General features: G+C 41.7%; 1 protein-coding gene across 1 annotated transcript in view; it reads right to left on the reverse strand.

Annotated features, from left to right (window-relative positions):
* LOC107680985 (BCL-6 corepressor-like protein 1) overlaps nt 1–8,207 on the reverse strand; it is a 17,547-nt gene extending 9,340 nt beyond the window's left edge. The window contains exons 1-3 of the mRNA XM_016477095.1: nt 8,103–8,207; nt 4,462–4,546; nt 1,792–4,368 (exon numbers count right to left, since the gene is read on the reverse strand). Of these exons, the coding sequence (XP_016332581.1) occupies nt 1,792–4,368; nt 4,462–4,467 (2,583 nt within the window). The 5' untranslated portion in view covers nt 4,468–4,546; nt 8,103–8,207. The remainder of the gene's footprint in view (nt 1–1,791; nt 4,369–4,461; nt 4,547–8,102) is intronic.
* Nucleotides 8,208–9,369: the final 1,162 nt, after the last annotated feature.

Raw genomic sequence — 9,369 nt, forward strand, 5'->3', positions numbered from 1 at the left:
CCAACCCCCACCACTGTCCTCTTTTTGGAAAACTAAAATATGGTCACCCTAACTCTACTCAGATGTTATTTAATGTGAATCCGTTTCTTACCTATACCATTTGCACTTTTTCTATCAAGTACCAAACAGAAAATAATCAAATTAAATACATTTTTCAAGTATTCAATTGACTGCATTGTTCAAACATTATAACATGGTTTTAAATCACACGCACTCTGTGTAAAGGGAGCACATCTCACAAGATCAGATATTTGTCAATGAGTTCAGGATTGTTGAGCAGCAAATACTCCAGCATGGTCTTGTCAGTCATCTCTCCTTATTCTTGACCTGAGATCAGTCAAATCTGACTCCTGCAGCTCTTTTTGGATGCAGGGTTGCCAAGTCCGCATATTTTTACACAGAATTGGGTTACTTTTAAACTGAGTACCAAACAGAAAATAATCAAATTAAATACATTTTTCAAGTATTCAATTGACTGCATTGTTCAAACATTATAACATGGTTTTAAACTAGGGATGTAACGATTACCGCGAGCCGGTTGAAAATCAATTCAAATATGTCACGATTCAAATCGGTTGAGATGCTAAACAAATCACAATACAATTGGAGTAGGAGTTTATATGAATGTATCTCTGAGGGGAACTGACTGTCTTTAGAAAAGTTTACATGGTATTTTCATTTCATCTTGCCTCTGAACAATGCATGTTAAAGTAGAGTTCATAAGCGCAGCTCTGCTGTTTACAGCAGTAACCCAGGAAACACTGTATCATTGCTGTTCATAAGCGCCACCTGCTGGCAGAGAGTGAATTTGCGATTTGAGATTTTCACAAAAAGAGTTCATTAAACGTACATTTTCTGAGAGGTAGGGATGTAACCAAACAAATCACGATATAGTTGGAGTAGGAGTTTATATGAATGCATCTCTGAGGGGAACTGAAAAGTGTTTAGAAAAGTTTACGTGGTATTCTCTTATCATCTTGCCTCTGAACGATGCATATTAAAGTAGCGTTCATAAGCGCAGCTCTGCTTTGTTTATAGCTGTAACCCAGGACACACTGTATCGCTGCTGTTCATAAGCGCCACCTGCTGACAGAGAGTGAATTTGCATCTCATTCAGCTCGTCTGCTGTTTCGTTCAGCTATAAAGTCAGACCATTCTGTTTTTGCTTCAAATTTCAAAATTATACAGTCTAATTTAGATTGAAACCTGCTCATGCTGCCTGTATGCTGCATCTTTGTTTGGATCATAATTAAAATGCAGTGGATGCCTCTAATTTTAAATGGAAAGAGCACAGACAAAGCCTTAGCTTGTTCATATTAAGAGATTTCTTTTATTTGTGTAACTTGTTTAATTTGGGGTTTGTTTTAAAATTTTAATTTAGTTTTGTTATATTTCAATTTCACAAAGAAACGTGGAGCAATAGCCAAATAAAAGGAGACCTTTTCATTTACTGAATAATGTCTTCAATCTCATTTTGTTAAAAAAATCGTGAGAAAATCATATTGTGAAATCAAAATCGTGAATCGAATCGTGAGTTGAGTGAATCGTTACATCCCTATTTTAAACCTATTTTTTCTTTGCTTAATTTATTGCAGAAATTACTATATTGTCATATATTTCCTTGTGACATTAAAATCACTCATGGTATGATATCAGATTTTGGTCATACTCCCACACTTAGACTGAATTACGGAAAATTTTAATGTAATCAATCATGGCTTATGCTATTGATGCCGATCTATTACAAAGACTATAATAAAAATGAACCACTAAATTTTATACAAAGCTTACCTTTTTATGGGAGGGGTTCTTCTTGACTGATAGACTGTCTTTATCTTTTTGCTTCTTAGTTACTGTCTTTTTTTGCACTTCAGAAGGTACCTTCTCCTTGGCAGGCTTTTTCAGGTTCTTCTGTTTGGTGGTGGATACTTTTCCTTTGGAAGGTATCTCCTCTTTGGCTCCGTTAATTTTTGTCTCTCCTTCTGCTTCTGTGGTCTGGCTCTGAAGGAGGGATAAGGCTATCCCTTCTACCTTAACATGAGAAGAAAGCTTCCTCTCTGATGCCTTCTCCTCTTTTGCTGTCTCATCCTCGAACTGTTGAGCCAATTTCCTTTCCTTCCATTCTCCTTTAACACTGGGAGCACTCCTTTTACTAGGGGTACTAGATTTCATTTTTTGTCTACCATTGGATGCTTGATTTTCTGTCTGTTTTGCTCGTTTCTCTCGTCCCTTATCCTTGGGCACAGGAACAGTTGTGATCTCTGGTCTGCTTAGAGCTGCTACGGCATCCGTTTGTGGAGAGGTTCTGTCTGACTTGATGACCTGTCCTTCTATGGCCCTGAAAGGGGGAGAACCAGCAGTAAGGGTCTGCTGCAACGTGGACTCCTGACACCTGTTCTGCACGCTGGCTACCTCAGGCCTCTTGGATCCCACAGTAGACAGATTACAGTAATTCTCACAAGTAAGCGCAGTGGTTTCGAGAGTTTTCTGCTTCACTATTGACTCAAGGTTAGACAGGGGGGATCTGACCTTCTCCCACTTCTCATCCTCTACTTTAGTTGGGCTTAAGTTATGGAACAGGGCTCTCTCACAACCGAGGGTGCTCTTCATCTTTGGGGCTTGAGTCAGACTTGGTCTCTTCTGCAGGGATGTTCCTTGGGAAAGAACACAAGGTGGCTGCCACAAGGATTTAACTGGAGGTGTAAACAGGGTGCCTCCCTTTCCAACAACAGATTTATGGTGCGGATGTGAATTTGCTGTAGCACATAATTGGGTGGATAAAAAACCTTGTTGAGTACCTGTCGAGAGTTTTCCACCTTTATTATGCTGGGCACCTTTAACAGCAAATGGTGCTTTCCTCTCTCTACAGACCGGCTGCTCTCCTTGGTCAATGATGGAGATGGTTTCCTGTTTGGCAAATGTCTGAATATCTTCAACAAAAGCAGCACATTTTCCATCTTTGCTACGTAAAGTAGATGCTAGAATGGGGCTTGCCACTCCTACATATGTACCAGGGAGATTATTCAAGGAACCAGGAGATGAGCCTTTGGCCCAGGATGCGCTGGGTTCCAAAGCATGGTGATTAGTTAGTTTTGAAGATGATTTCTGAGTTGCACCATTTCTTTGGGTGTCATATGTACTGGATGATCCAAAGGAAGCAGAATAAACCTTTTTTGGACCAGCAACATTTTTCTGATGAGACTCAGCAGAATGATGTTCCGTGGCCAACAATGGGCTGTTCTGAGCATCTTTAATGCTTTTTTGTCGCTTGGACTTTGCAGACAGATCAAGGGGCACGTCCCTTGACTCAACAGGGCAGGAAACATTGTGCTCCTCTGGAGGGGACAGAGTTTTTGGTTTCAGATATGCCAACGAGGTTTTTTCGGTACCTCGGTACGTCGAACCTTTTTCTACAAGGCTAAGCAGCCGACTTTGAGTGGTGATATTCGCAAGAGCTGGGCTGCAGCAGATGGCAGCAGTGGGAGAGATGGTGTAACAGGTTGGTGGAGCCGAGCCCTGCGTGGCTTGCTGCACTGGAAGGGCTAGAGCTGGGGCTGCTACAGAAGACATTGTGGCTTTATGCTCAGCTCCACCTTGAAAGCCCTTGGACAAAGAGTCACACCTGACTTTGGATCCTGAAGACTGAGGCTTCTTCTCAGCACCAGGTCCTCTCCCCACGGAAAAGTGATACGGGTATGTTTTGAGCATAGGTGTCGCACTTGAACAAGAGCTTTGTGCTGTGCAGTCCTTTTGAAACTGGCTAGCAGTGGCTTCTCTCAGTGCTGCAATCTGACCTAACCCTGGTGGCAATGTGATCTTACAGAGAGGAGAAGAAAAATTAGAGGGAGGAAGAAAAGCAACAGGCTGGCCGGGTTTAAACAGCGTGGAGCACTGGAACCCCAATGGAACGCTTATCACAGGCTGTGTTGGTGCTGGTGTGTTAGTCTTCTTGTTTAGGTTTATACTAGAGTGAACAGAGTTCACAGGGTCCTCTGCGATGACCTTTTTACCACAAGGCCACTGGTGAGTGGAGTAGATGCCAGCACCGTCAATCTTGCTTTTGGAAACCTCAGTCCGATCAGACAACGGTGTGCTCATGGGATCAGTGCTGAACACACTGCTGTGAGGTTGGGAGGGGGGAACTGGGGGACAATGATTTGAATTGCTGGCTTCTGAGCAGACGTCGGGCGTTTTGCAGTCTGTGGTCGCCCTCAGCTTGTTCTGCTGACTTTGAGGTATGTCACCTCTAAGTTCAAGAGGCAGTGTCTGCTGTGGATTCCCCACCATGCTCTCAGACACCTGGGTAGGGGCACTGCTCTCTCTGCTCACTGTCCCTCCATCTCCTACATTCATTGGTGAGGGATCCACCTGATCAAAAAAACAGGAAGTTAAGTTTGACTTAGGGGAAAAACTAAAAAGATCATGAAAGAGGGGGGACTATAACAATGAAATATATGTTACCTGCATAGGCGTTTTCTCAACACATTACTCAGTGTGTGTGGACAAGTGACTTTTTATGGGGTTCTCCTCTGGTTGGTGTATAGTTCTGTAGTGGAAATAGATAATTATCAGCTTAAAAATTGCTCTGAGCATATAGAATTATTTCCAACAAAAAGAAGTAAGACTTTTAAAGCCTTAAATCTATCATTAAACAGAACATACCTAAGCTATGATGTTGATTTTTCACTCATTTTCATTTAATTCTTTTTTCTTTAATATACTAATAATTGATTGCAGAAGATAAATGCTGTGCAGTTCAGCCAAGGTCAACTCAGAACTCATTAATTAAATCAAATGTAAAATATAGATTGCCGTCTACATTACACATTGCAAAGAGGCATTTGAACTAAGAGGCAACTGAAATCTTGTTAGTGCATTCATTAAAAACGTTTCAGTTGATTATGCATTCACCTGACATTCATACAACTGATAATGCCTATTAGTAGTGCAGAACTACATGCATCATGCACATTACTTCAAGAAATTTTAAAATTATTTTGAGTGATATAAAATATTTCTTGTCACCAAGTTAGGGTTTTCAAAAATCCTTTCCATTTGTCAGAAAAATAATCCAACTGACTTGCCTCAAAACGACAAAAATTAACACTTCTAAAATTTTAACATAAGATGGACATTCATGAGCTTTAATTATGATTGATGAGAATGTTTGCAAGTTTTATGTCTCTATCCCTGTAATCTGACAAAACTGACACTCTAACCATGAGGCCACAACATCACTTCTCTTGCTACAGTCAGTGATATGAGACAGGCTGGAAACTTCCTGTGAGTAACAGAGGTTTCCTTAGTCAAGAATGTCACAATTTCCTTCAGACCACTGCTTGAGTAGGAATAGATATTATACAGTGTTCAGATTTAAATAACAGATTTTAAAAGAATACAATTATCTGCTGCTCCATAATAATGCGATTTACATTTTTAATTATACATTTGAAAAAACAAGCTGTCATCTTCTGCTGTAGGAGAGACTAAATTGTGAAAAGGCTGAGTTTGACCTGTGACTCTCTCTGAGTTCGTGAGTAAGTCAATTTCAAGTATGCAAAGGGAGTGCCTAAACACCAAAAACTCAGTTAAACTGAGACAAGCAAAAACCTTGGCCTCCACAGCTGAAGGGACAGTTTTCACTGCAACAACATCCTCTTAACTCACATTGCATGTGACGACGGGGTGGTCAAAGTCTGCATACTCTAATTCCCCCTTTTTAAAGAAGCAGAGCAATACTGATCAGATCCCAAAACCTCACACAGCGCAATGGAGGGGAACAGTCGAGTGCAAGAGAGGCCACAAATGCCAAGGGTGGAGAATAAAGGATGCAAGGCCATGCAAAAGTTGATGCTGTTTTTACTGCCTCATTATATCAGTGGGACAAACTGCAGCAGATCAAGACAACATCAACAGAGCAGGAAAAAACAGAGCAACCATTAATGTGATGCTGGGTCTAACTCTGGGCTTTACTCTTTACCGACATATTAGATAAAGGCAAAGCATCTCATGTCCACAGTCACAGAGTGTGCGTTACTAAAATGTTTGCTTATAATGAGGTGGTCAAGCTGTGATTTAATCTAATTCCAGTAGCACTGTGTGTCGGGCCTTGCAAAACTCCTATCCGAGACCAACAGATCAAATCAATATACAGGGTTTCCACACTTTTTGACAAATTAATTTCCATGACCTTTACAGTCATGCATTATTAGTGAATAGGGATTTAAATAAAGATTGTGGTGGTAGATTCCATTTCTATATCAGATAATAGCTTTTCAAATGAATAGATTTAAATTATTTATTAATAATTATTTTTGTACAATATGAATGTCGATGCTGGTTTTACTACATATAGGCAATGTGATATTAAAACAAACTCACAATATGTCCATGACTTTTACTAATTTTAATGACTTTGCCATATAGCTGGAAATATCAATTACAATTCCTTGATATTTTCTGGATTTTCATGTTGGTGGAAACCCTGAATACAAAATCAAACCGAATGATCTGAACTCGAATTGCAGTTGCACATTGTTGGATTCGAGACGAAATCACCCCGATGTCTCTCGAGGTTATGTTCTTAATTTAAAAAGAATGACATGATTAAGACCAGATATTACTTCAGAAAATCAAACCGCATACATAACCATCACAATTAACCAAATCTAAATACTTAAGTCTCAAACGCAAACAACATAAACATCGTAAACTCTGGTTTCGCATCAGAATGCAGGTGAGCGCAGCAGCTCCACGTTGTCGATACAGGTGACTTAAAATACGAACTGCTTATTTTTCTGACTTCAAATGAGATTCAACTGATGTCGATGCACTTAAAGTACCTGTCTTGCATAACCGAGCCGTATAGGCCTTTAGCGAAAGTCTGATGATTGGAAAGTTTATGATGTGTTATACCCATGATTATATCTGCTGCTAAAGATAGAATCGATCATTTTCGTGCAGACATTTTCATCTTCAGGCATCTCAATTATTGAAAACGCAGGATCAGTGGGAGTGGGAGCCCGTGTTTTTCTTCAGCCCTCGTTCTTTTGATCGGGGTTACCAGCGCAATGATAAACGGAGACGAGGAAATAAGCATCGTCTCTCCTCTCTAGACTGGAGCTCAGCACACTCGCGGTCTCCAGGTCAGTCTGCCGGAGCTCCGCAGCCCGGAGCTCATAAATGCACAAATGAGGATGATGCAGAAAAGCAGTCGATGACCAGCCGATGTCACGTATCCACAGCAAGCTTAATATGAGGATAGAGCATCGTCCTAAAACAGAGCAAAATGTGTTTTTCCGACCAACCCACTCGCTCGTTCTAGCTGGAGCTACTAAAAAAACGTATCACACAATACCAGAGCCTCGCAGGTGACACGAAACGCCTGCTGAAGCGGAGTCAGTGATAAATATCGCCGATGTTCACCCACAAAAACAACCAAATGTAGGTCCCGCGATCGGGGATTAGCCGAAACAGACGTTTTCTTTTGCAGAAAGAACCGAAAGCCTACACAGTCTGTGTGGCCACAATGTAGTCAAACTAACCGACGCGTTTACCGAATCCTGTCAAACTATGAAGTGACCGTTGGTTTTTCGCGAAGCGCCAGCCGAGCTATGACGTCTGAATTAGAACTCGAGACAAAATACACGGCCAGAGAAATGTCACGCGCACATTTAGGTTGGACGATATCTCGCTCGCGAGGAAACATCGTACTTTGGCTGTCTCTCTCTCCACGCTGCCCTCGAGGAGTGTTTGGAAACTAATAGGGTGGCTGAGTTTCCCGTACGCTCCTTATTATTATCGTCACTTGTGCTGCGTGACACGCGGGGAGAGCGTTATTTCGTACGGAGCAAGGTGTACGAAACTGAAGGAGCGATTTTCAGATCCCTGCGCAGCGAAGTCTCCCCTCTAACAACTCGGTCTGCATTACTCTGCCACCGTACGACACGAAATGTTTCCATAGCGGAGCAGCTCCAACAATCCAAGTGTTATGACATGCCACGGCCCCAGAACCGACTCCTTCGTCTATGCAACCCTGAATAATTCCAAAAGGCAATTAGCGAGCCCAATAACGATGTCAGATTGTACAAACGTGCACCAACCCGTTTGACCGACATTTGGAAGATGTTCGCGCATCAAGATAACTGCTTTAATCCGGTCTTCCGTTCTTGTCGCTTGCAGTTCACTAATCTCGACGATTTTCGGTTCTGAAAGTCCGGGGGGGTTCGTACCGTATCTCTCTGTCTCGGGTCTGGTGGGAGAGAGAGAGGGGCAGATGGAGTCGAGCTCGTGTGGGAGTTGTAGTGCTCCGACATCCACGCCCTGACCGCGTTCGCCCTGAGAAGGGAGGAGCGAGGACTGCATGTCCCAGCATGCACCGCGAGAATCCAGCCGCTCAAGGGGAAAGGGGATCGCAACGGTGCGCTAAACTGCAAACCCTACCCGAGTAACAAAGTGAAAATACACCCTCTATCTCAATTAAACCGTTGCTCTCGGACCCAGTTCGCGAGGGTCACCGACTAGCACGTGTGTGTTTGTATTATCTCGCTTTAAAATTCGCACACGTGGGCCGGCACAAAAAGAGTTGAGACAAACATCGCAGCGGAATTAATAAAAACCCTGCTCGGTCTCGAACTGTTTCGATAGAGCCACGAGACTAATGTCCACTACAGGACAGCCGAGGATCGATCGTCAATAGTAGGTGCACATGAAGATCCTCACTAAAGGTGCACACACTGATGGGTCGAGATGTTTATATTTCCAGCCTAAATTAAACAGATTCTCAATATGAGAAGCCCCGACTTCTTTGTTAAAACATGCTGCATAACACAAGAAGATCTTTAACACATGAGTTAAAATTAAACAATATCATATAGCCAAATCTGTTTTAGGTGAATGGGAAACATGCTTAAAAGATTTTGGGATCCTCAAGTGGGTTTACCCTTTTTAACTTCTCAAAAGCCCACCACTGACCTTCAACTTTTTTTTTTTTTTTGACAGGTGACAACTAGCATCAGCTGTTGCAAAATATCTCTGGAGCTTCAACAGTGCTGGATTGTTACTAGGCTACTCTTCAGATGATGTTGAGCAAATGTTATTGTTATTTTTCCTGAAACATCTGTGAATCCATTGAGTATCTTAGCAGTTTCCCTCGTTTGAAGGCTAAACCGCGTCGCTTATTATAAGAACAAAGAGTGAAAAGTTTTGTTTGATTATTTTATGCACAAAAAAAACCCTCAAACATACAAGAACCACCATGACATAACATCATTAGAAATAAGTTACTTAGATTTGGTTGAGCTCATTAAAATGGCCTGGCTTCAATTTTTGACATTCAAATAGGATGAATTCACAATTTATTTCTAATTA

Source organism: Sinocyclocheilus anshuiensis, unplaced genomic scaffold (genome assembly GCF_001515605.1).
Source record: "Sinocyclocheilus anshuiensis isolate Anshui unplaced genomic scaffold, SAMN03320099.WGS_v1.1 scaffold20, whole genome shotgun sequence".
NCBI classification, from domain to species: Eukaryota; Metazoa; Chordata; class Actinopteri; order Cypriniformes; family Cyprinidae; genus Sinocyclocheilus; species Sinocyclocheilus anshuiensis.